Genomic DNA, 26,307 nt, shown 5'->3' with positions numbered 1-26,307 from the left:
ATGTATAACGATCCCAACGGCAATCACATGTACAGCTCCATGAGACAAAACCAGTCCTTCAATCAGATGGACCACTCCCAAGCCATGCACCCCGAAACCGGTCTCGTGTCACCCACCATTCCCATGAATCAAGATGGCTTGTTTTCTTTCGGGGGTGATTCGGACGAGGACGACGGGAGCAATGGCATGAACAGTATGCAGGGTGATTTTACCGCTGCAGTTGAAGAGGTAAGCTCCTTGGGATGGGATGCATCCCTCCCTGGGCAGTTTAGCACGCACTCTGCCCGGTATCCCGGTGGGCCTCCGCGCAAGCAAGTTGTCATTGGGGGCACTACCACGGACTACGTCGAGTCTAATAACGAAGACACCGTCGGTGACACCGTTGGTGGACTGGGCAGATCGCAATCTTTCAAGTCATCTGGCGCGCGACACACCAAGCTGCCACGAACCGCTTCTACGCCCTCCCACATGGCCTCGAAGCACAACGGCTTCGAACAGATTGCGCACTCGTTGCCCACCTCGCCGCATAATGAAGTCGCTGGTAATATGTCTGGCTTCTCCTCTGTGGCACCCAGCCGGCCATCTTCCCCACCGGCATCAAAGCCCGGCTCAACTACCAACTTGCAAGCCGCCACTGGCAACCAGGCTGAAGGCGGCAATCCCACAACCTGCACCAACTGTTTTACGCAAACGACTCCACTGTGGCGACGAAACCCCGAGGGTCAGCCATTGTGCAACGCTTGTGGCCTGTTCTTAAAGCTTCACGGCGTCGTGCGACCTCTTAGTCTCAAGACGGACGTTATCAAGAAGCGCAATCGTGGCTCCGGCAACAATGCTGGCGGTCGTGGCAAGAAGGGCGCGGGATCTGCCACTGCCTCACGCAAGAACTCCTCACTTTCGATTGCCAACTCGGCGCCATCTGGCCAGCAGACACCGACCAACCCCACTAGCCAACGCCCCGGCACCAGTCACAAGGAAGAGAGCCCCGCGTCTGTCGGTAGCCCGTTCGGCGCCCAAGCAGCCGGTGGCAAGGGAGTTGTACCTATTGCCGCCGCTCCTCCCAAGTCATCACCTGGCCCAGGTGCATCCGCCTCGGCCATGCTCATGGCTCGCCCTCCTCCTAATACCTCCTCTAAACGACAGCGCAGACACAGCAAGAGCGACGGCACCGTCTCGGTCATGGATATCGACGGCGGCTTTTCGAGCCCTCACGACGGCACCAGATCCCTTGGTACGACGCCCAGCATGCCATCCATCTCGTCCACCATGATGTCTGCAGGCTATGGCATGTCGCAGCGTCCGCTTATGGCAGCGCCGGGACCTATGGGTCAATCCAATGCCGGCATGAATTCTAACGGTAACCCTGCTGGCCCGCAGGAATGGGAGTGGCTCACAATGAGTCTATAATTCCCCCCTTCTTTTTCTCTACACCTACACGACACAACTGCGAGCATTTCTCTTTCTCTGCATCACGCTGGAGTTCTGGGAATGGAGTATTGGGGTATTCGTTTCATTTTTTTGAATCTGTCATACTCAACCACCCAACTATACCCGTTCGATGAATTTCTCTTCAACCAGGTGCCGGCACGCCCGCCATTGTAATACTCTTTTCTCCTTTTCGATTTACTCGTTTTCCGTTTTTACGACCCGACGACTGTAATATGATGGGATGGATTGATGAGTTCCAAGGCGAAAGATTTTGAATACTTGACTGGCGATTTGATCTACTTTTCTTTTTTGCCGGGATTTCGTTTTTCTTACTTCCTCTTTGGTCATGGTTATTGGTTTGACGGATTTTTTTTTTGCCCGGGGTTTTTCTTTTTCGTTTGATGATACCTTGCAATAGACTTTTACTTGGAGGCTTTTCTTTTCTTGGTGGATTGCAGGTGATGTGTTATATACGGCGGCATGGGGTTCGATCGGACAGGGGGCTTGGTCTTTGGATGAGTGGACGCGGTTCGGGCTCGTTGACTGGGTTTCTTTCTCCGGCGTCTAGACGGGTATTCGGGATGTTGCGCCTATTTTTTTCCGTTTTGTCTTTGTTGTACGCCCATGAAGCGTAGCATAGATATATCATGCTACCTTATGTACATAGATAGTACAGTGAATCTATACCCGTTCAAACATGCCGCTCGATGTAAAATATCTGTGCAAGTCATGTCGGTCATATCGAAACTTGTTCACATTAACAGACTTTGCAGTAAAACACCCTGTCTCATCTAATCCCTGCGCCACATTCCCAATGCCTCTTTTTCCCTCCATCTCATTGTTTTGTTTCAACACTCTATGTCGCCGCTCCAGTAAAACGAAAAGCTTTCTCTTTCATTCTGGCTTCAAATAGAATTCCGACTTGACTCCAGCCTCTCCTCCATGTACCGTGTCCATACTGCAGATCGCAATTGTTGTGTGGTTACAACGAACCTAAAAGCTCAACACAAAGGGACAAAAGAAGGAAAAAACGTAATGACTGAATGGAAAAGGAAGAAAGAAAGCGCAAAAAAAAAGTATCAAGAATAGTACCAAAATGATCCAAGGCCAAAAAGAGGACAGACATCGCAATGATAAAAAAACGAAAAGCGGAAGAGCAGGGACCAGCCTAGCCGAGGAAAGAGAAAAGGAAGTAGTAAAACATGCAAGCCATCATCGAAGACATTTCCATTCGGGCGCCTGGCACGAACAGTACGGATTCCGGCACGGCGCCTCCATGCGCTCTCTCTAGAGCATCGTGCCAAAGGCGTCGTCGGCCGGGATCCGTTTCCGCGGGCTGCTGCTCCCGCCGGCCCCATCCTCGCCCGTCGCCGTTTTGCGGTGGCGGAACGTGAAGCCGACAAAGAGGCTCTTGCTCATCTCGTCATCGCGCTCGGCCATGGTCTCGAGCGCCTGCTGCTTCTCGTGCACCTCTTTGTACTTGGCCATGTCGGCCTCGTTGCCAAAATCGTCAAAATAGCCCGCGTCCGTCTCCGAGTCCAGCTCAGGCACAAACGGCGCGCGCGTCTGCCGCAGCGTCGCCCAGTCCACCTCGGCAAAGTACTGGTGGTTGTAAATATCCTTGATGTTGCTAAAGCGTCGCATGCGCGAGTTGATGCAGCTGCGGCAATGGGTTAGCGAGTGTGGTTGGGGGGAGGAGGGGGGAGGGGAGAGGGGGGAGCTTGATGGTATACATACGTGGTGATGAAATTCCACGTGCGGTTGCTCAGGAAATAGGTGGGATCCTCCCACACAGGACGCTTCAGTACGTCTTTCCAGTGCTTCAGGTTGCGCCACGTCTCTTCGGGTGTAGCACCGGCAAATGGTGGGAAACCAGTGAGGGCCTCAAACAGCATGCATCCCAAGCTCCAGTAGTCCACTGTGGAGTCGTATTCTTCCCCTCTAAGGACCTCGGGAGCCATGTAGTCTGGTGAGCCTACAATTGACTTGGCATAGTTGACGTCGTTCTCACGCATGTTTCGGTAGCTTTCGCGGCGCTCTGAAACGGTACGCTGCTCTATAGGCTTCCCAAAAGGCACCGACGTCTCGGACGCCTCCTCCAGCTTGACACGCATAGACTCAATACGTGACGGAGCAAGAACACCGGCGGCCAGACCAAAATCCGTCAGCTTTATATGACCGCTGGAGTCAATGAGAAAATTTTCAGGCTTCAAGTCCCGGTGAATGTAGCCGAGCTTATGCAATGCGTCAATGGAGCAGAACATTTCCGCAATATAGAACCGGGCATGGCGGTTGGACAAGACACCCGTGTTATTAAGCAGAGTGCGGAAATCGCCGCCCGGGACGTATTCCATGGCAAGATAGATACTCCTGTCGTCCTGGAAAGAGTAGAGCAGTCGCACGAGCCATTCACTGGACGCTGTCGTGAGAATATCACGCTCAGTAAGAACGTGACGGACCTCGTCGAGCTTGAAAAGCAATTTCTTGCTCATGACTTTGAGCGCGCACACCTCGCGCGTGTCCTTCTTTTGAGCCAGAAAGACCTGGCCATAGCCTCCTTGGCCAACCTGAGTCAGGATTTGAAAGTCACCCTGACGCAGACGGACGCGACGCTTGCGAAGATTGGCACGCTCGCGGCCGGCGTATTTGCTCCACATCTGGTTAAAAGTCGCATCATCGGTCGCGGGGGGTGCGGGGAACTCGGCGTTGAAAGCAGCGAGGCGGTTCTGCCGGGAACCGACATATGTGAGGAGATCAAAATAATAATCGAGAAAGTCTGCAAAGTATTAGAAAACCGGGTGGACATGGTAGCAGGCGCGAGACGCACATAGTTGAGTGACATTGACGAGCCGGCGGACACTGGGTCTCTGCAGAATCTCGCGCTCCTCGGCTGTCAGGCCGCGTGATGTATTGAACCTTTTGGCTGGCGTTAAAGGGCGCTCCTTGCCCTCGTACAACTGCTGTCGCGAGAGAGCAGCGTGTGTCATGTGCTGAATAGGAGGGGTGTTCTCCTGACCCTGCTTCTTCAAAGGACTGCCCGGGGTCGGTGCCTTGTGCAAGACACTATCATCGGCAACAAGGCTGCTGTCATCGACGGGCTGGGCATTGATTTTGGCTGGCGAGAGAGGGGTGACAATGGTCTGGGGACGCGATAAGCGAACAGGCGTGTCGGCCTCACCAGTATTGAGAGACATGGCACTGTCAAAGGCTGAGGGTAAGTCGTGGGCGCCCGGCGGGTGAGTCTTCTTGCTTGGGCTGCCCTGAGGGGTGTTGAGCGGGTTGAGGAAATTGTTGTTGGTTGTGATCTTGGTGGGTGTCGCGGGGCGAGCGGTCTCTTGGGCCACCTTGTCGCGACCCGACTGGAAAAAGTTGGACATGAAGCTGGCCATGGCTGCTGATTCGGGACCGACGTCGTGATAAACGTCAACAAAACGCGTTGGTCGATGAGAAAGGCGGGCCGCAAGATGGGGCTTCGTCTGCCAAACGAGAGAGCAGCGGGCAGCAGGTAAAGAAGCGGCGAAGCTGTCCGATGCGAATAGTATGCAGAGAAACAATGCAGATGGAGGTCTATGCCAACGCAAAACGACGACGGAATAGTAATAACGACGAAGAGCAGGTTGGCAGATGCAGATGCAATGCGGGATCGGTTTGGCTGGTGCTGGGGTTTGGTAGTGGAATCTGGGGGTTGCTATTGGGTGGAGCTGTCGCTAAAGTCAACAAAGGTTGGAGCAGCAACAGAAGCTGGCAGCTTGGAGGGAAGCAGGAAGTGGTGGGGGAAGGGAGGGAAATCTAACTTTATTATTGCGCATTCCTGAATGTTCGAAATTAAGAAATAAGACAGCCCTCCTTTTCTTTGTGGCTACTGTCCAAGGAAATTGGGGCGTAGTGCATACGGTGAAAGCTTGCTGCAGCAATTGGTTGATGCGGGTTGGCGGGTAGGCTTTGTTTACTGAGGGTCAATACAGTGACCTCATCGCTATCTCTATCAAGTGGTGGGTATTGCGGTGCGGCTCAGCCACAGGATACGCACATGGGTCAATGCAAACAAGCACGATACTGGAGACTTTGCAGAGTACCATTGAATGTTTAAATAGAGAAAACCAAGAGTGATCTCATTTACGACTCTTTTCTTGTCCTAAATTTTGTTTCCAACGTATCAGTAGCTACTAACATACTTGTCACACTCAGTGTGCACCAGTGAAATTCGCCAGAAGCCGGCGCAGCAATTGGCAGGGCGCCACAGACCGCTAGTCCAAAACAGAGCTAGCGCACCATGGACCTCGTGTGCGTTGTTCAAACGGGAAAGTAGACCGGATCAACGCCGGCCCGCTTGCCTGCGCCCAACGAGTTCCCAAGTCCACAACGACATGAAGTGGATTGGGGCTCTCGGTTGGAGCACGTGATTTGAGTCCTGGGCGGGGCACGCACGCCAAATCGGTATGGGAAAACCCTGCCAAATGGCACAAAATAGAGGTCATCCACTTTTCAAACAATTGACGAGAGCGACCTTTTGCCAATTTTCCACACCACAATTGCTGTCCGTTAACTCGACCAAACAACACAGCCGAATTTCGTCAAGATGGAAGCTTCCAAGACCCCCGTAAAGCTGGTCAAGGTGACCAAGGTTATTGGCCGTACCGGTACGAATCTCCAATTACCCTTTGAGCGAAAGGGCCGCCAAATCTTATCAATCCGGAATCATTGCCGAATGCGACTTTCGCTTGCTCGAACGAACCGCTTTGTCTGGCGAACCGAGATTGAGATTGAGATTGGCGGAACTATAGAGCAGCATGGGACTCTTGGCTAATTTGTCGCTTTGAACAGGCTCCCGTGGTGGTGTCACTCAGGTCCGCGTTGAGTTCATGGACGATTCTACCCGTTCTATCATCCGTAACGTCAAGGGTCCCGGTACGTTTTCTACATTGATTCGTCCTTTGCGACGAATTCCCGACGGTTCTCGTAGTCGCGATTTAGACATACTAACCTTGCTCGATTCAGTCCGCGAGAACGACATTCTTTGCCTGCTCGAGTCTGAGCGTGAAGCCAGACGTCTGCGCTAAATGGCGTGGGTGGCTGTATGACGATGACGATGCGCGCGCGAGGATGAATAAGACAAAAAAGGGAACAGGTCGTTCCGGAAATTTTTCTACGCTTTGGTCGAATGAGATAAGACTTTTGGCGCAATTCTGGACAATCGGTGTCTTGACTGAATTAAACAAAAGGCGAGAAAGGTGTCGATAGCATGACCGGCTGGCAAGCCCGGTTAAAAATACCTAAACTCATTCATAAACATGTCAAAATACGAAAACGATCCCGAGCACGATGTACGTGAGGCAGCTGGTGGTGGATGACGCTTGATGATGTGTTCGCTGGCACGGAAGCTCGACCCTGCACCGGGCAAGGCCAGTTTGTTTGCGCAGTCGAGGCCTTCTACTCAGACAAGACACCGGAGTGACGGGCTTCGATGGTTGACAGACTCTAAATGAAGCAGTAAAAAGAGGTAATACGCTCGCTGCCTTGATACGAGAAGATCTACAGTCAGAACTTGTTTCTGCACGCAAGTAAAGCATCCCTGTCAAGACACTGCTGCCAGTCAAAAAAGAAGAACACGCGTCAAAGCGCTACTGACCACTGACCAATGGCGTGTAAGCCGCAGCGTTCTTTCGGTAAAAAAATCCGTGCTTGATACATGCATGTATAGTTACTAGCCGCCTTGGCCTCGATCAACTTGTAGCTGTCTCATGAGTCGCTTCGCTGATAAATGGCCGTGAGCGGTGGCTTCTAGGATACATGCCGACACTTATATCCAGAACGGAAAACGAGAGCGAGGGCTGCAACGGCATGCCAGTACTCGTATAGTACCGCTCTTCTTGGTAAATTCCGATGTAACAAGATTTGCTAATCTATTGTTTGCCATGCTGTGACCTCGTCGCTTTGTAGGAGTCTGCAGACAATTATTGTACATTGGTGTCGCGGACTTGTCATGTAAGCGGCTACAGAACCGGATAGGACGGACCACAGCCGTTTGCGCATGTATAAACACATTAGTAAAACGAACATTCATGTGAACCCGTGACAGTCAATCACCCTATCGTGAGTTGTGTAGAGGGGTCTTTGTTTAGAATAGCCTCGAAATACGAAATACGGTGCAATGAAATCCCTTTTTTAGCCCGAGATCGATCCTTGGCGCATACTTTCACCACTACGATCCAAGACAGTGCGATTTGCATAAGAATACCGTTTGTCAATCCAAAAAGGAACGGGCGTCGTCCACTCCGCAGTATTCTAACACAGCAAAGTCAATCACTGCTAAAGCGAAAACCCTTCCTGCAACTTCGATAGATGTAAATCGGGCCTTTTTTTCCTTTGTATCCGTCAAAATCGACTTAGCCTCTCCATGTATCCACGAGACAAACAAAGAAACAAACAGTCGAGGTCGAGTCCATTCTGCGCTCGCGGTGAGCCCGCACGGGCTGCCCAACCCACTCGAGGAACTGTTTCAGGCACGAACAGCAACAGCAGCTGCGCCACAATTCTTCGGGACTATGGCCCAGCCACAGAAAAACTCCCAAACGTCTCCAGTAATCCGTCTAAATTGGCCGCCGAACAGGTACTAAAAAATTCCCCTGACGGAGCGCAAGCCTCAACCGGTGGTGCCAAGCCTCGAGGCGCGTCATCGTGGCTGATGTCTGAGGAGCAAGCCACCACTCGCTCAGCGGCTCGGCCTTGTTCTGCTGCCACTTGCCAGCCTGCTGCTCCGTTGCCACGAAGCTTTGCTGCCCAGCTGCCATTCCTTCTCGCATCACTCCTGGCCACTTTCACTGCGACTGCTGCGGGCCAACACTCCTCACAACAAAAGACGATTGCGCGCTGGAGCCTCCATCCCAGGCCCATCGAAGTTGCGCCTCTTCCCTCGCACCTCCAAACGACCACTTTTTGGTTGGCGGCGCTCGCCGTTTCGATAGCCCCAGACTTTTGCTGTCCCCCCACGACTCGACTGCCCATTCACGCGAAGACGCCTTCAAGGCTACTATTCTTGTCCTGCGAACCCCGTGGATAGTTCGCTCTTCACAGCAGCGCCTGCGAAGACATTCTGTACCGCGGTCACCCCGCAGCGGCCAAGCACGACGCCAAATATGTCGTCCGACTTCCGCGGCACAGGCGACGATACCTTGCCTGCTCCTGCGGGACAGCCCCAGCAATCGCAACCCGGCTTGCCAGTAGACAAGAAATCAGAGGACAGCGGTATCAAAGAGCCTCCATTTGAAAAAGAAAAGCCCGAGAGCGTCGAGGCCGAATCTGACGATGACAAGACCGACGACGGCGACGCTCCCGCCGGCGCAACTCTAGGAGGAGCCCCCCCTCCTCCTGATGCTGCGCCTACATCAAGTCCAGCTCAAGCTGCGCTGATGAAGCAGGTCAATGCAGTCCTCTCTTCCGAGGTAATCCCATCCCTCGCGCGGCGCGAATTAAACCAGCTACTAACCCTTAATAGATCGGTATTACCACTCTGTTGAATCGCCTCAAGCAAAGTGTTGCTTCTGCCAAGGTAAATAAAACTGCCATTCTCTGGAAGAAGCACTGACTGACATTACTACAGGAATTTGCGACATTTCTCAAAAAGCGCGCCATTCTCGAGGACGACTACGCACAGAGCCTGAAGAAACTCTGCCGCACCACCCAGGAGAACATGCGACGAACAGATCACCGCACAGGCAGCTTCGCTCAATCTTACGATGAAATGATGCATATTCATGACCGCATGGCCGAGAATGGTATCCAATTTGCAGCTTCGCTTCACCAAATGCACGAGGACCTGATCGACCTGGCCAACAACTCGGACCGCAGCAGGAAGACCTGGAAGACCAATGGTCTTTCCGCCGAGCATAAGGTGGCTGAACTTGAACAGGCCATGCGCAAAAGCAAGGCCAAGTACGACTCGCTGGCCGAAGAGTACGACAGAGCTAGAACCGGCGAGGGCAGACAGGGTGGAAAGGTCCTCGGCGCCTTCAAGGCGCACAAGTCTGCCGCGCAGCAGGAGGAAGACTTGCTCAAGAAGGCCCAGAATGCCGACCAGACGTATTACAGCCACGTGCAAACACTACAGACGGAAAAGACACAGCTCGAAGCATCGCACCGCCCAGAGGCTGTCAAGGCCCTGCAGGCTTTGGTGTCCGAGACTGATTCTGCCACCACCCTGCAGATGCAAAAGTTTGGTAAGTCTAGTGAATGGACCATTGAACGAAAACTTTCTCACAATATCTAGCTGCTTTCAATGAGAAGCTGCTTCTCGGCAATGGCTTGATTGTGTACCCCTTCAAGAATCAGCCCGGAGAGACAACTCCTCAGCCCCGAAGCCTTCGCCAGGCCGTCTCCTCTATCAACAACGAGCGTGATTTCAACGAATTCATCTCAGCCCAGCATCACAGGGTGTCACCAGCCACTGAAGTCAAGTACGAAAAGAATCCGCTGCTGAACCCCCAGGCCTCTGCGGCCCCTAGACCGCACAGCCAGCCCTTTGCTCCTGCAGGTCAGCAAGGTTCTGTTTCTTCTTACAGTCAAGCCAACCCTACCACTGCTGCCAATATCTCCAGCCCCATTCTGCATCAGCCCCAATCAATGGGCACCAGATCCAGCACCGGCAACTTTGCCGGACCCAACGGCCCCGGCAGTCCCCAGCACGCCTTCGGTCCCCAGAGCCCAGCACAGGTTGCTGGTGTGTCTCAAGGTGGATTCCTAGAGCAGCCAAGACCCTATGGTCAACATCAGCATACGCGCAGCTTCAGCCAAGGAAACCCTCTCGGCACATCCGGCGGCCTCGGTAGTCCAGGAGGACCGCCGCCGCAGTATGGTGGACGAGGTGGCCCTCCTCAAGGACCTCCTCACCAAGCCGCCGCTCCTCAGGGGGCTCCACGAAACGGAGCTGGCCAGCTCGGTGCGCCTCAGCTCGGCGCCTTGCCGTTCCAGGGCGGTAATCCTCCGGCACAGCGTGGATCGCCGCAGCAGGCTCAAGCACCCTTTAGACCACCCGGCGCTACCAGCGGTCCTGGCGGTGCCGGCTCGCGGGAGTCGCCACAACAGAGCCAGCTGCCATTCAGACCTCCTAGCGATGTCAAGAATCCGGCTGGGTTCGGTGGCTTTTCTGGTCACAACTTCCAAGGACAGCCGCCTGCGTACCCTACCGCTCATGGCACCAGCGTCATGGCCAACTCCCCACCGTCTAAGCCTGTCTTTGGCGTCTCGCTGGCCAAGCTGTACGAGCGCGACGAGGCGGCTGTTCCCCAGGTTGTGTACCAGTGTATCCAGGCCGTCGACATGTATGGTCTCGGTGTGGAGGGCATATACCGCCAGTCAGGCTCCCTGAGCCACATTAACAAGCTCAAGAGCATGTTTGATGCTGGTAAGTGGATTGCAAGTTGAAGTTCTGGAAACATTTGCTAACAGGTCTGTAGATTCTCAGAACCCGGCTCTCGATTTTAGAAACCCAGAAAACTTCTACCACGACGTCAACAGTGTCACGGGCCTATTGAAGCAATTTTTCCGTGATTTGCCCGACCCTATCCTGACGTCGGAGCACCACAGCAGATTCATCGACGCAGCCAGTAAGCCTTGGAACCCTCCCTTCTCATTTGCACTTTGCAATAAATACTTACCCTCACCACTAGAATACGACGACGACAATGTACGCCGCGACGCGCTGCACGCCATCATCAACTCGCTGCCTGACCCCAACTACGCGACGCTGCGCGCCATCACGCTGCACCTCTACCGCGTCATGGAAAATGCGCACATAAACCGCATGAACTCGCACAATCTGGCCGTTATCTTTGGCCCGACGCTCATGGGCAGCGATCCCAGCACCGCCATGACCGACGCCGGATGGCAGATTAAAGCCATTGATACCATATTGCAAAACACGTATAGTATTTTTGACGAGGACTAATCTTCCTGCTGAAGCCCTTGCATCTTCCTCTCGTCTCTTCTTTGTCTCGTTGCTCTTTCATTTTCTTCGTAACTTGGTCCTGGACAGGAGTGGAAGGAGCTTGGATCTAGCTCCACGATTTCTCTGGTGTCTCGTTTTTGTCATGTCAGAGATTTGTGCCCAGCACGGCGTCATGTTGGTCTATCTCTCCCTGTCTCTCCTTTCAATTTTGCTGAATTTTGTGTTTTTTTTTTTTTTTTGTCTTTTATAACTTGGCATCTTTTCTAGTTTATTACTTGTTCTTGTCTAATTTCTTTGTTCAACAAGAACTTATCACGTGCCGATTAGCTACTCCTTGAAGAATGAAACGAGACCAGAAAAAAAAAAGAAATATTAGGCGAAACGCAGCATCAATGCCTGCGGTGTAGTATAGTTCAATAAATAGTATAAAACTCAACCCGAAGTTGAATGAAGACATTTCATTGAGTCTGTTAGGAGGAATTAAATTATGCAAAAACATTAAATGAAGTCTGGAGAAACGTTTCCAATGAAAGCCGAATCGTTTTGTGTGAGCGTGCCTTGCTCCACTGCATGATTGATGAATACCGACACCTTCTCCACGTCCCAATGCAAAGCAGGTCATAACTTGTTTCATTTCTTCCTTTTCTAAGCGTCTTCCTTCTGGAAGTCATCCTATGATGCTGATGAAAAAGTAGAGCTTGGAGACATGAAGAAAAGGGTCAATGAAGCAGCTGATGATGATGATGGAATATGCACATGTCCCCGTCTCCCGAGTTTAAGATTGAAACGCTACCCCCCGGCTAAGAAGCTAATGATGTTGTAAAACAAAAAATCCTAACATGAAACAAAAGAGCTGGATACAAAAGAAAAAAAAAACCCATACAATAAGAACGTAGTATATTCCGTTAATCGTCAATGATGCATATGCAAATGTAATTCCACAACGGGTCGTATGCATGGCAGGAAGCCACCCCGAGTTACTGAATCTTGATGGCTTCAAACAGGCCCAAGGACAGACTCGTGTCATTTTCGCCCACATTAGGTGTCGGCTCGCTGAGCGCCTCCCATCGCCGAAACGTAAAGTGGCTGTACCTCTCCTGGAGGGTTGGCCCGATGCCGTACATGGCGCCGAGGCCGCGCGCCGCAGCGCTCAGTGGGATGGCGCTCTTGTCTCTGTGCGCGAGCATCAGATTGTCGGCGGCGGTGGGCCGCGGCGCGCTAAAGAGGTAGTAGATGCGCGAGTCCGAGGTACCGCCGCGCGATGAGGTTGCCGTCGACGCCATGGGACCGCTAGGCACCGCCGAGGGGTTGGCGAGCACGCCGCGCGCGCAGTGCAGCCGCAGGTCGTCGGGGAGAGCGTCGACGAGGAGGAGCGCAATGTCAAAGACTTGCTGCGCGAGCTTGCCATCGGGCGGGAGCGTCTGCTGCGCCTCGAGCGCGAAGAGAATCCCGCAGAGGACAAAGACGATGCGCGCGCGGGCCTCGTTATTGGTATTAGTGATGCTGTTGGTAGCGGTGGTGGCTGCCGCTGGCGCGCCAACGTTGTTGACATTCTTGTTGACGACGGTTGAGCTGGCCCCGGATGCGGAGGCGGCCGTCGGGGTGGAAACATCAGCGGAGGAGGACGAATAGATGCTGTGCAGGGTGATGAAGCGAAGCAAAAACGGTAGCCAGTGCTTGCGAACAGCGTCCCGAGCCGCAGACGTCTCGTGGCTAGAAATAATCTCCCACAGATCGGTGAGCTTGTCGACCAGCATCGAAGTCAGCTGCGCAGACTTTGAGGGCGGCTGGCCCGAGATGATGGCCTCTATGACGCCGAGCAGGTTCTTGGCGAGCTGAATCCTGTCCTCGCTCGTGGCTAGCTCGGTCAAGTTGGGCGCCTTGGACGACGGAATCATATCGAGAAAGCGTCCGTGGGCCTGACTGCGTAGGTGCTGCGTAATGTCATCGCTAAGGCAAGGCAGCATGCTCGTCCACATTATGTTACGAGCCTCAATAGCGCTGTCCATTGCCCTGGCGAACACATCGAATTGCGAGTCTGCCTCATTGCCATTGCGGCTGTCCTGCGGCAAGGAAAGCTCCATACTGAGACTGAGTTGGCAAAACGGCATCGTAAGCTCGTTGGCCAGACCCAGAATCTTGTCAAATGAAGAGCTTGTGTTTTCGTCACCAGGGGCCAGAAGCTTGGCAGCAATAGCCCTAATGAGAGCAGAGGCTTCGGGGGCTAGGTCCTTCATGCTAAGGGCTTCAGCGGCCGCCGTAGGTTCCGTTACTACCAGAACTCGTAGAGCCTCCAGCACATCGTCCTGGGAGCTTCGATCGTCAAGCGGAGGTGCGGTCGTGGAAGAGCGACAGCGGAGAATCGAGTACTCTTGGACCGCATTGCGAATCAAGAGCAAAAGGGCTTTGGAATGCTCTATTTTGGCTGACTGTTGGTAGACGACAAAACGGTAGGATTCGTCAGCCGTCAGTGGGCTCTTCTGGGGTAACTTGCGTAGGATGAGCTGCAAAAGCTCTTCAAGATAGATGGCCGAGCCACGGGGCGGTCCAAACTCGATGGCGTTGACATTTGCTGCGACAGGAGCTGCATTCGCTGTATGCAGGACTGTAGCCATGGTGAGGCAGCCAAGACTAACCAGTAACGGAAGCAGCTCCAGTAGCGCGGGTCGCTCCTTGAGCGATCGAATATGGCTGACCCAGTCACTCATGAGCTTATCAAAATGCGGCGTGTCAAAGATGCGTAATCTAGCAAGAAGGGAGGCATAGACTCGGCGGCTGGCGTCTAGCTTGTTCCATCCGGCCTCGAGACGGGGAACAATGTGGCGAAACAGACGGTTCATCGTGGGGTGATCGACGCTGTTGCCCGTCGCCAGCAGCCTGTCAATTTGCTCGGAAACCTCGCCCTCTGGGCTCGTAGATTGGCTGACCATATTGTCCGAGACGGGGGAGCAGGCGTCGATTGGATTACTGCGGTCGGTCTGCGTCAGCTCCTGCTGCAGATTCTTGGCCATTTCGCCTTGGTTGGGCATGCGCTGTGCCAGTGATGACAGGGCAGCAAGCAGAGGACGAGCTACGAGCCCGTGCTCACGGCTCGCTGCCTTGAGTCGCTCAACAAAGAGAGTAAACAGGTCATCCGCGATACCAACCGCGAGAAGGATCTGTAGGTTGACATTGATGGTGTCAACACAGGCAGCTAGAACCTCAATGTTGGAAATTTTGGAGCAGCTCCTGATGACCTCACCCAACATGGAAAAATCTCTAGTCGTTTCGAGTATGGTGCGTGTGGATGTGAACACATTCAAGGAGACATCAGCATCAAGACGCGGAGGAAGCAGCCTTTGGAAGGCATCGCGAATATGAGTTCCAAGTGCGCTCTTGAGGGCAAAGCTGCTGCTATTGATGCGGCTGACAAGTTTGCGCAGTGGAAGGGGTTTGCTCGGCAGGGCTGGATCATCGTGCTTGATATTGTACCCAGGCAGCCCGAGCGTCTGACTGACACACTTGATGGCAATTTCAATATCGCGAGCCTCATCGGCAACATCGTAGTTGGCGGCGCGACGTAGCAAGTTGGCGCGGTCCAACTTGCGATCCTCCGGTATGCAGTGAACGGGTAGCTCAACAAGGAGCCTAGATGCGCATGGACCTGTGTCTTCCACATCAGCAGCGCTGTGACAGTTGCCTCGAGCTATCAGCCACTGGATGTACTGGGAGATGGAAAAGTGTCCAGTTCGTGCCAGTTCAGTTACCAGGCGGTAGACTGCTTGTTTCCGAACTGTATCATCGGGCTCTATCGAGTCGAGAGCGTCGAGAATGGCGCCTGTCGTGTTAATCCGAAAGCTACCCCAAGACCGCAGCAGGTTAGTGGCAGTATAGATCTTTTCCAAGCCTGGGCGGTGAAAAGAAGTGACCCATTCAATGACAGTCTTGAGAACTTGTGTCTTGTCTTCCGAAATTGACCAGCATTTGGTGGATAAATCGCGGTCGACCTTGCCGTGTAAGGTGGCGTCTAAAAGTTTGACCAAATGCTCTTTGCCACCGATGGGTGGGGAGGCGGTACTGGAGACCAAAAGTTCCGAGTTTCTTTGATTGATGGAGCGATATGCTTGCTGCAATATACTTGCATCGGGTGGGAGGAAGGCGGAAAGACTTTCGCGGTATTTGAGCCATTGCAGTGGCTGAATGAAGCTCTCCGGGTTGTTTACAACCAGTGTCTTGAGTAGCGACGCCAGCTGATTCGAGAGCGGCATCAAAATATCCCGATCGAGGTCGTTGTATATCTGCCAAGATTAGTACATCCCTTGAATTGGTTTGGAAGAAGAGCATACTGTGTTCAAATGATTCAGTAGAGCGAAAACAAGGCGGCGGCCTGATTTTCTCGATCGAAGTATGTCTGTCCAACATATCTGAGCAATCAATATCCACATGGGAAGCTTGGCTTGGCTGCTGTTTTCCAAACCCGAGACAATCCAGTCAAGATAATGATCTCGATCGAGCAAATGCTCAGAGTAGAGAACGGTGGCGAGGCGGATGCTGGGCATGGTTAGCATGGGTAATAACTGTGAGAGTTGATGACGCAACTTACGAGTAGGTTACTCTCTGCTTCCAATCAGGCTCGCCAACCGAGGAGACGACAGCGTCAACAAACTGTTCGATAAATATAGTCCAGTCTCTGATCCATTTAAGCTCATTCCCCAAGACCAATGCGCCGGTGACACCCTTGCGCTTGAAGGCTCGGATCTCATTGGCGCCGACGCACTTGGCCAGCCAGACGGCTCGCTCGGTTGGCACGTTTTTGTTGAGACACTGGTCGAGAAGAGTCCGGCCGCGAATTCCATGGGGAATGGTGCGACTGAGGCGTCGTAGCGAAATGGTCGGATTCGCCAGATCCTTGAGCCACACCTCACGTTTCGTATCGGTGAGTGTGACGCGAGGAGGCGGCTTGAATGTAGACGGGGCGGTGATTTGGCCTCGGTTTCGTCGCTGATTGAGAACTCCCATGAATATGGTGGACAATGCATTGAGCCCCGTCTTCTGCTTAAGAGACGGATAGACTGCAAGGCGGGCCGAGGAAGTCTCGTTTTGGCTGCCGCGATCCCATGTTCCTTTTTGTATGGCCTCAGTGCTCCATTCGTCTTCGTGGTGGCGGCCGGTCCAAGGAAAAAAGTCGGCATTACCGGAGAAAAGACCCTTGTTGAAAGGATCGCGGTGAACAGCGTCTTGCTTGTTAGTGGACAGAAAGCGCGGGGCGTCGAGAGGAACCTCGATGGAATATTGCTTGGGTTTAGAGTCGCGCTTGAGGGGTGCGGTGGGAGGCGCGGGTGTTTTGCTGCTGGCGACGAAGCGCTGCAGAGGACCGCGGCGCTGAGGCATGGGCATTCGAGGAATGGCCGAGTCGGCATGAGAGGCTCGGGACAGGGCCGGGCTGCCATGACCGCTGACATCTGTGCTGGAGTCGGGGGCGGCGCTGTGGGATGTGATGGAGGGCGTGGCCTGGGGAGAGTCGGTGGCCGGGCCAGGTGTCACGTTGTCATCGTTGGAGAGCTCGATGCGGAGCTTGGAGCCGGCGGCGCGCCTTGGGGTTGCGCCATGGCGGCTAGCGGTGGTGGCCTGGGATGAGGCTGTGGCGACGTCGGAAGGGTCGGTCGGTTGGTTATGGTCGGCAAAGGCATCCTTCCGAACGGGCGAATGAGGCTGTATGTGTGACGAGGATATGCTGCGCTGATGAGCATGAAGAGCTGAGCCGGTGAGCGCCCGTTGCTGGGCTCTTTGCGGGACGCCCATGGAATTCCTAGAGCTCATGCCGTGGAAGAGAGGAGAGTCGCCATTCCGGATAGGTGTTTATGGGTAGTGTTGGATGAAAAGAGGAGGAATTGAATACAAGTGAGGCCAGAGTCTCAATGGAAGTGTTGAGATGAGTCGAGGGAACCCCGCTAATGCGGCGGCCAGAATGAGCGTTGGTGGCGGCGCAGCGGCGTTTGTACCGGTGGTCGTCGGCGTCGCCGCGGGACTTGATGAGCTAAGGCGTGATGTGGATGCTGCGGGATGGGCGGAGGAGAGAATTTGTCGAGAGTATGCAAAAAATGGCGAGCGACAGTCGACAATCGATGAATAGCGCGGCGAAAGATGAAGCCAGCGAAATTAATGGCAGACGGCAGGCGACGTAAAGATGCCGGGGGAATGAAGATATCGTGGAGGAGCGGCACGCGCAGTTGGGAAATGGGTGGAGGTGGTGGTGGTGCGGAAGCGGTAGGTAGGTAGGTAGTCCCAAAAAGGGTACGTACCGCCAACAGTAATAAGGTGGAATAACTAGTGTGATTGGTGGACCGTTTTAAAGGGGACAATAGCGTTCTTCTTCGGTACCTTTGGCGTCTGCTTACCTAAGGCAGTTTGGTATCTAACCCAGCAACAGCACCAGGTTGCCAGGCAGATCGATCTGTGGGTGGTCAGACTTGTGAGATGCCTCTTCGACGCCAAGATGCTACCTTTTCTGCATGACAGCCTGGGAAAAGAATTCGGATATACAAAATGTAAGAATCTGTCCCCCCGGTGCACTGGTAAGCTGTTACAGACGCTGTGCGAGGGATGGACGGGCTGCTGTTGGGCGGTACTACTACGTATGTGATACAATCACTGTGTCCTCGGTACTCCGTATTGTAGCGACTAAATAGTTAGAAAAAAAGTACATAAATAGAAGGTCAGAAGGGCAGCGGCCTGCCCAGCCTGGGAATAGCGTCAAAAGTGCAGGTCGTATCCACGTACAGTACCTCCAAAATACCTGGCACGTGCTGTGTCAGCAGTCCTCGGCGCCCACTGTAATGACTGGCCCATCACCGCTACGACTCGGCGTCAGCAGGGTTAGTACCAGATGACAGCATGTTCCTCTCACGTACCCTCTTGACTGACCCTCCTCTTTTGTCCTCGTACAAACGCCATCTAGTAGTCAAATCAGTACTCCGTACATGCCATCTCTACACACCACTTCCATCAACTCATCACAACCACCCATCACCCATCACCCATACAACCACCCGACCATCCGACCATCCGACCACCATCACGACGCCTCTCCCTTCCCTCTCGGCTCGCTTGCTCCGCCCCTCCAGCCTTCATTCCCCGATGTCACCCACTGTAACCACACTCTTTGCTCCGATAGGTCAGCGTCGGCTCGATAGGCTATACCCTAGGTTTCACTCTCTACCTTTCGTGTGCCAACATGCCCAACCTTACCAGGCATCTGCTTATTAACTTCAATATCCTGCCTCCTGTTAACGACCGTCGTCATGAATAGGGTTGGGCTCTCGTAGCCCTCACATACCAGTGCATAGTTCAGTGCCGCGCCTAATGCCCAAAAAGCACAGATCCCTACTTCTGTACCTGATACATTCAGCGCCCCGCAAACATACTGGGTATAACGAGGCGCCCCAACTATTCTCATTTGTGCATTGGATTCCCAGCGTCCCTTCTATTATTCAAGCAAATGAGCCATGCTACCCGTAAATGCTTTGTTTGGGATACCACGGCTGCTGCTACGCAAAGTGCCTACGCAATCATGCACGGCAGGCCGCTTCAGCCATGCCCAATTCTCATGCTCCAGTTCAGCGCCTGAGCAAGTACAGGACCAGCAGGCATAGACCCAGCTCTATCCATCATTGACAAGGCTGAATATACTTTCAGTCGTCGCGTCTCGACCATGGTGCACAGTATTGACACACGTGCTAGGAAGATTTCGTAGCCTCTTACTCTACCTTACAGCCGCGTTTCGGTGATGCTTCACACTACTCGATTCTGGCAGCGATGTGCCAGCAAAGAAGGCCGACTCCTTGACGATTTCTTGCGGCGTCCCGTCATGTATAATCTCGCCCTTTTTCCAAGACAATGATTCGGTCCGACTTCAGCGCCCACGGAAGCTTGTGACAGACTCAGATGATTGTCCTATCTTTGAAATTTGCCTCTATCAGCATCTCCATCCGCTGCTGCGCGTCCTTGTCTAGGCTGCTCGTGGGCTTCGTCGAGAAGCAGGATGCCGCCAGGCCTCAAGGTACCGTACAAGATGATTCTAGTCAGCGACAAGAACTGCGTCTCGCCATTTGACAGCTGAAAGTCTGCGGCGCTCGCATTGAGCCCACCGCTAGCTTCGACGACTTGTTCTCTACTCACAACGGTTGGTGATGATGATTTGGGTTGGCACTGCACATGAAATTCTGCATGTATAATAATGTGCAGGGCAAGACAGCTAAAGACAAACACGCTAGTAGATTAGAATTTATATACGACCATATATGTACATCTGAGCATAATAAGCTCTTTCGGCGCCGGAAATCTTCAGCGTCTTTCCGCATCCTCTTGGAAATTATTGGCCTGGATAATATTGAGAAACGCGCCTTCCAAAGTTGCGCCTCCCACGTTGAAATGAGCAATGCCCAACTCTCGCTTAAAATTTTCCAGAAACTCTGTAATCTGAATCACCGTCAGGCTGCTGCTTTCCCCAGCGCCGCCGCTCTGGCTCTGTAGAGGCACGGTGAAGCGAATCTGGCCGCGGCTCATGTCTCGCTCCAGGGCCGCGCTGGGCACGCCTCGCTGTATGCACGCCCACACGCGCTGCATCTCGTCCTCTGCCGTGTGCGGCGCCGACGCGAGCTGCACGTTGATGTGGCTCTGCGTTCCGTAGCGCGAGCGCAGGTCCTGCGTGGTGCCAATGTCGAGCACCTTGGTGGCCAGGATGACGGCGCGGTCGGCCAGCGCGTCGGCCTCTTCCATGCTGTGCGTGGTGAGGAGGATGGAGCGGTTGGCCGTGACCTTGCGGATGAGGTCCCAAAACATGCGCTTGGCGACGGCGTCCATGGCCGTCGTGGGCTCGTCGAGCACGAGCACGGGCGGCGTGCCCATGAGCGCAATGGCTAGGCTCAGCTTGCGCTTGTTGCCGCCAGACAGTTTGGCAGCGGCTGTCTTGGCGTGCGGCTCGAGATCGAGGCGGCGGAGGAGGTAGTCGACGTTGCTGTTGACGTCTTGGACGCCGCGGATCTTGGCGTAGAAGATGAGGTGCTGCCGTGTGGTGAGGAGATCCAGGGCGTCGTGCTGAGGGCACACGCCAATGTGCTTCTTGGAGGATGCGTTTCGAGAGTTGTCATTGCAGAGCATCACGCCGCCCTTGTCGGCAGCGATTTCGCCCTGGATGGTGTTGACAAGAGTCGACTTGCCGGCTCCGTTGGGTCCAATCAGGGCCAGCACTTGGCCAAGAGGCAGACCAAAAGTAACGTCGTCAAGAGCAACATTCGATTTGAAGGCCTTGGTAACGTGTATAGCACGTAGCATGTCGTCCTTTTCGCGTTCCACGCGTAGGACCTCGGCGGCCACACCGCTGCCTGGCATGCACGGCTCTCGCATTTCAATGTCCAGGTCCGAGGTAGCGGGGGTCTCTTTGCGGATGAGGGACAATCCGCCTTCGAGCCATATAGCAAACGCGGCTAGCGCAATGACTTGAAGAAGTAGATAGAAAATGGGGCCAGAGTAGCCGTCAAAGGCAGATGAGGGCTTGTTGCTGAAGTTCCTGCATCCTTGATTCGCCACGTTGAGCCCAACCATCATGACCCGGAAGATATTTCCGATGGGTGATATCAATCCCAGACCGAATGCAACAGCTTTGCCCGATTTCTCCGAGGTTAGTGTTGCTCCAGCAAACGCAGCAGCGGAAACCGCAAAGATTCCCATGTTGACGCCAAAGGCTGCTATGAATGCCTTGAGTGGCCCAATCGAGAAACGAGACACAATGTGTCCGATGAGGACGGTGGCCAGGCCGTACAGAACCAGCGCAACACCCAAAAGAGCACCAGAGCCAATCCATGCCTGGATAGGGCCACTGATAATAGGCGCCAGGATGATGGAAATGAGCGTGATGAAGATGGCATCGAACAAGAGGTATGCTATGATCAGGGGTCCTGGGTTCACGCCGTTGGCATATTGCATCGATCGAGTATTGGACGCTTTTTCGATTGCTGGATAGAGGACGAATGCGGGGGGAAACACGGAAAGCACGAGCGTCAAGAAGATGGCGTACAGAACTGCGACGGAATGGTCATTCTGGGATATCAAGTTAGTTTGATGCTCATGGTCAGGAAACATTTCAAAGTCCACTGTACTCACAGACTTGACAGTTTGAATCTCGCCAAAGCTGTTGATGATTTGAACGTTGCTGTTCATCTCGCTCCAGAGATTCAACATTTCGAAACTGCTGATTCTTGCATCCGAACGAGGTCGATAGGCAATGATGGGCGCTTCGCCACCGGAGCCTGTGAATATGCCGCTGTAGGAGCTGGTGTCTCTGTTGTTCAAGACGTAGTCCAGCCAACTCTGACGGTTGTCCAAGGCAACGACATAGGAGTCAAACGCGGTAATATTGACATCGCGGAGGTTGTCAAAGGGCTTCTCGACGAGTCCTCGAAGTGTCTTTTTGGCGTCTTGCGGTGCCAGAATCATCTTGTTGCAAAAGTCTTCGTGGGCGCAGAAGCCCGCGTACCAAAACGTTTCCGCCTCGGGCGTGCCGAGGACGGGCTTGGAGTCGGCGCATTTCGGAACGTCGTAGGAGGAGCTTATGATGAGCATGGCCAGCGATGCGCCAATGGGAATCAGGACGGCAAAAAAGTACGGCCACCAAAATCTGGGGAGCACCTTGAATCGCTTGCCGAGCAGGACGCGCAGCTGCCTCGCAAAGCTCGTGGAGCGGGCCGGCGACAGCTCAAAGCCCTTGTTGTCGCTCAAGAGGTTGGTGTTGCTGTCGCTGGTCTCGAGCGTGACGGGCTTGCCCACGACGTTGAGAAAAATGTCTTCAAACTGCGAGCCCGAGATGGAAATGTCGGTGACTCCGTTCTCGACGTAGACTCGCGCAAGACGCGTCGCCGTCTCCGAGTCGGGCACGGTGCTGACGAGCTGGCCCTGGTGGGTGGTGTGCTGCCAGGGCGCGTCCATGACGGGCAGCTGCCCGTTGTCGGGCACAACGACCTTGTAGCCGCTCCCGTACTTGCTGTTGAGCTCTGCGGGGGAGCCCTCGCAGCGGACAGCGCCTTCGGTCATGAGGACGATGCGATCGGCCAAGACGTCGACCTCGTCGAGAAAGTGCGTCGTGAAGATGATGGTGCGGCCGGTTCGGTACCGCAGCAGCAGAGCCCAGATGGCGCGACGCGAAAGAGGATCGAGACCAGACGTGCACTCGTCAATGAGGCAAATCGTGGAGCCGCCGACAAACATGCACGCCAGCTGGAGCTTGCGCTTCTGTCCGCCGCTGAGCGTCTTGGCGCAGGCCTTTTTCTTCTTTGCGAGATCGCAGGCGTGGATGAGCTCGTCAATCTCGGCCTCGGTTTCGCGCCCGCCCTTGATCTGCGACCAGAGACGGACGTGCTCCAGCACAGTCAAGTCTCCCCACAGCGTGTTTTGCTGCGGGCAGATGCCAACCTCTTCGCGCCGAGCGCTCAGGGAGATGCGCCCGGCACTGGGCTTGCTGAAGCCGGCCACGGCCTGCAGTGTCGTCGTCTTGCCGGAGCCGTTGGGGCCCGCGAGGCAGAGAATCTGGTCCGGGTACGCGTCAAACGTGACGCCTTTGACGGCCGTCTTGTAGCCGCGTCTGCCGCAGCAGCAGAGCCACTTCCAGAAACCTGGCGTAAAGACCTTTTTCAAGTTTTCGACCCTGACCGAAGCTTCATTGACGTCTCTCACCTTTTGTCTAAATGTCCTGCTGCGGCCGCCCACTCCGTGAAACGCCCACTCGACCGCCATGGCGAGCAATGCGTAGCCGACAGCCTGCCCGGCCAGAAGCAAGAGAAGCGTGTTTTGCTTGACGACGGTCAGGTCCATCATTAGTGGCGCATTTCCAGGCGGGAATCTTGAGAAGTCGGCCTTTTCTCCCGCGAGCTGCCAGTAGGCCATTTGCTTGGTGAACAAGGCATGGCTGCAGCTGGGAAAGAGCCCCGACAATGTCCAGATGGCCTCGGGTATGGGCTGAGGGTATTCGCGGACCATGATCAGCTGCATAGTCAGGGAAAGTATGATGAAGACGGCGGTGATGTAGATGGCGGAGACTCGCGCTTTGGTGAAGAAACCTGCGGCAAACGTCGAGGAGCTGTTGACGGCAAACCCGAGCAGAATCTGCCAGCCAATCAGCGGCATCACATCGGAAGCCGGAAAAGCCAGCTTGGCATACATGATGCCAAAGATGATGAAGAGTGGTAGACAGGCGAGGTCAATGACGATGATCCAGCTCAGCACCCGCAAAGGCAAGCACCAAGAGCCTCCCATGGTGTCCATGAGTTGCGACATTCCCGATTCTCGGTCCTGGGTGATCCACGAGGTAAACTTGTAAATCATGACGAAAAAGCACGCAAAAATGGCAAATGTGAATACACTGCCAATCAACGTTGCGGCTTCCTCCCTTTTTGATGTGTCGGTGCTGTTCTTGGTCCTCGCAAACATGAAGGTTTCCGGAATCGTCGTCGAGTTTGTAATGGCATTGTTGATGGCTAGCTGAAGCGGCAGAAACACATTATCTGCCTCACTCCTGTGGGCAACATAGTCGGCGGTGCTTGCGGTCTTCGTGTCGGATCGGATAGAGTACTTCCACGTCTTGTTCACCGACGAAGCCGTGCCGGGCGAGTCGTAAAAGCTGACGGCGGCATGGCAGGCGCCCAGGTTCCCCGCCAGCTCGCTGCACGTCTGGAACATTTCGTCGTCGCTCTTTAGCATTTGAATCTTGTCGGCGCCGAGGGATTTGGAAAAGCCGTCAATGACTGTCTGGACATCGCTGCCCAGATTGTCCGGCTTGACAATGACGAGTTTCTGATGCACCGTGTCTGCCAGGGACTTGATGGGCGCGGGGTCCGAGGCGCCAGAGACTTGGTTGGTGGTGAGCAGTTTCGGTAGGGACAACAGGAGGGGGAGAATGACGAGTGGGATGGCGTAAAAGGTTAGGAAGAAGCTGATGGGGTGTCTGACGATGTGGTTGAGAGTGTTTTTGCGCACCAGGCCTCCTAGAAGCCGCACAGGGTATGGAGTGCGCGCCATTGTGACGGACGGCTGTATGTAAAGGTGATGATGTCTACCGTCACAAGCATAGATGCATATCACAACACTACAAATACATTGTAATACACAGGTGAGGTCGTGGGAGCCAGTCTCCTTATAGGCGCCGGGTTCGCCGTGCAAGTATGTTATAAGTGGACAGGGGGCGGGGGGACTTTGTCAAGCGCTGCTGTAACTAACTATCTCATGTTATTAGTATGCAGTGAGCCAAAATAGACCATTCTCGGTAAACACTCCGCATGGCGCAGCAAAAGGGCCCTACGAGGCTGGCCGGTCTATTGCCGATACCAGCCCTGCACGGCGCCTCATGTTGTACCTAGTAATAATACCTGAAGACAAAATGCCCCCCCCCCCCCCCCTTGTCCTGCAGGCGATTCCGACGAATGCGAAGAACCTCGCAAGCAGCCCCGCCAAAGTGGTCCACTTGCTCCGTACATGGCGAGTTAGTCAGGAACATTATGGCTACGTTGCTAGTTGGTTGCTACTACAGAATAGGGAGTAGGGCGATCTACTAATCTCGTAAGGCAAAGAGGAACACGATCTTTTAAGTTTGGGAATGGATTTCGCTGGATTTAGCTGCGTCTAAGCTCAAGAGTCTGCCAGACAACCAAAAAAAAAAAAAAATAAATAAAAAAAAAGGCCCTTGAGACTGTGAAGCTGCTGTTATGTGGTGTGTGTAGCATGTAATGAATATGTATGTGTGCCTGCTTCCCTGTGGGGAGAACCAGAGTACCGAAATTCGCGCTCCTGAAAAAAGAATTTCGCAGTGGTCCCCTACTACTTGTGGTCACGACGCAAGTTGCATATCTTGACAGAGATCTGGGGAAAACAGAGAAAAAAAAGACCCCTGGCGATGCCATCATACCACGGCAGAAGGCTAAGCCAACCTTGACAAGGACAAGTCAGTCCTAGCCCTGACTGTTGCTATTAGTATCGTGATATGCCATGACAAGGAAGCGCTTCTTCTAGACAGTTTCAGCCCTGTCCTGCCCTGTCATGCCCTGTATTAGAATACATCCCAGAACGCGCGTTTGGTCCCGCTTTGACTAGTTTGTCGTCGGATTCAATTGTGGGCTGCTTGTAAAGAATACGAAGCAACAAGTATCGATAAAAACTACTGATAAATATTTAGGCTTTTGCAAAACCCTGAACCCCTTCTTCAGCCCACCCGCTTAAATCTGATTGGTGGCAACGGGTATTCCCACCCTTCTCAGTCCAAGCACACATCAACTAGCCTCGCGACCATGAATAATGTTGTTCATTTCTTCGCATTGCCCATGACTTCATTGCAGGGGGGAAGGGGGCTCAGCAGATACCCCAGACTTGGTATTTCCATCGATTGGCGGAAGCCTCGTAAACGGTGAGGGTGAGGGTGAGGGTGAGGGTGAGGGAGTAGACCACGACTAAATATCTACCCTAGGCCCAACCGAGCCCCTAACTACCTATTCGTTGTTACAGGCCGCCACTGGTCAATGAGCCTGCATTCGGGTCGCAGCGCGGTAACGTGACGCAATGTCGAGCACGCAATATTTGCTAGGGCAAGTTTCTCAAAGGAAGCTGAATCATGTGCGATAAAGAGCGCTTGATGGATCTTTTGTTGAAAATCATGAGACGAGACGAGACGAGACGATGCGAGTATATTTTTGGATATACGGCGGGGCCGTGGCCGCCAAGTAATATTATGCTTGGGAGCTTGAGCAGGGAACAAGGAAACAGGGAACAGCGAACAGGGAACAGCGAACGTGGGGTGCAAAAGTCGATAAATGATGCAAATTCCTTTTGCTGATTGATATTGCGTTTCACATATCATGTGATGGAGGTGGCGCAAGTCGCGGTATTCATCTAGACAAATCATTTGATGCCAGCCAGGG

At 53.7% G+C, this 26,307-nt stretch overlaps 6 protein-coding genes across 6 annotated transcripts in view; 3 read left to right on the top strand and 3 right to left on the bottom strand.

Annotated features, from left to right (window-relative positions):
* Positions 1-1,407, top strand: part of BBA_02371 (Zinc finger, GATA-type) — a gene marked incomplete at both ends in the record, with an annotated part of 3,073 nt that extends 1,666 nt beyond the window's left edge. The window contains 2 exons of the mRNA XM_008597468.1: positions 67-228; positions 268-1,407. Of these exons, the coding sequence (XP_008595690.1) occupies positions 67-228; positions 268-1,407 (1,302 nt within the window). The remainder of the gene's footprint in view (positions 1-66; positions 229-267) is intronic.
* A 1,308-nt stretch (positions 1,408-2,715) lies between these two features.
* BBA_02370 (serine/threonine-protein kinase DBF20) lies at positions 2,716-4,817 on the bottom strand (the record flags this gene model as incomplete). The annotated part of the gene is made up of 3 exons (XM_008597467.1): positions 2,716-3,088; positions 3,166-4,204; positions 4,256-4,817. The coding sequence occupies 3 exons, from the start codon at positions 4,815-4,817 to the stop codon at positions 2,716-2,718; spliced, it is 1,974 nt and encodes a 657-aa protein (XP_008595689.1).
* A 1,190-nt stretch (positions 4,818-6,007) lies between these two features.
* Positions 6,008-6,488, top strand: BBA_02369 (40S ribosomal protein S28; the record flags this gene model as incomplete). Its single annotated transcript, XM_008597466.1, has 2 exons — positions 6,008-6,068; positions 6,253-6,488. The coding sequence occupies 2 exons, from the start codon at positions 6,008-6,010 to the stop codon at positions 6,486-6,488; spliced, it is 297 nt and encodes a 98-aa protein (XP_008595688.1).
* Positions 6,489-7,825: 1,337 nt separating this feature from the next.
* On the top strand, positions 7,826-11,371 carry BBA_02368 (RhoGAP domain-containing protein; the record flags this gene model as incomplete). The annotated part of the gene is made up of 7 exons (XM_008597465.1): positions 7,826-8,367; positions 8,489-8,870; positions 8,924-8,977; positions 9,029-9,644; positions 9,695-10,828; positions 10,881-11,030; positions 11,094-11,371. The coding sequence occupies 7 exons, from the start codon at positions 7,826-7,828 to the stop codon at positions 11,369-11,371; spliced, it is 3,156 nt and encodes a 1,051-aa protein (XP_008595687.1).
* Positions 11,372-12,348: 977 nt separating this feature from the next.
* BBA_02367 (transcription mediator subunit Med12) lies at positions 12,349-17,170 on the bottom strand (the record flags this gene model as incomplete). Its single annotated transcript, XM_008597464.1, has 3 exons — positions 12,349-15,648; positions 15,697-15,901; positions 15,954-17,170. 3 exons carry the CDS (start codon positions 17,168-17,170, stop codon positions 12,349-12,351), a joined length of 4,722 nt encoding a protein of 1,573 aa, XP_008595686.1.
* Positions 17,171-19,693: 2,523 nt separating this feature from the next.
* Positions 19,694-24,418, bottom strand: BBA_02366 (ATP-binding cassette sub-family A member 9; the record flags this gene model as incomplete). Its single annotated transcript, XM_008597463.1, has 1 exon — positions 19,694-24,418. One exon carries the CDS (start codon positions 24,416-24,418, stop codon positions 19,694-19,696), a length of 4,725 nt encoding a protein of 1,574 aa, XP_008595685.1.
* Positions 24,419-26,307: the final 1,889 nt, after the last annotated feature.

This window comes from Beauveria bassiana (assembly GCF_000280675.1).
Source record: "Beauveria bassiana ARSEF 2860 unplaced genomic scaffold BBA_S00005, whole genome shotgun sequence".
NCBI lineage: Eukaryota > Fungi > Ascomycota > Sordariomycetes > Hypocreales > Cordycipitaceae > Beauveria > Beauveria bassiana.
This window is presented reverse-complemented; position numbering and strand designations above follow the sequence as displayed.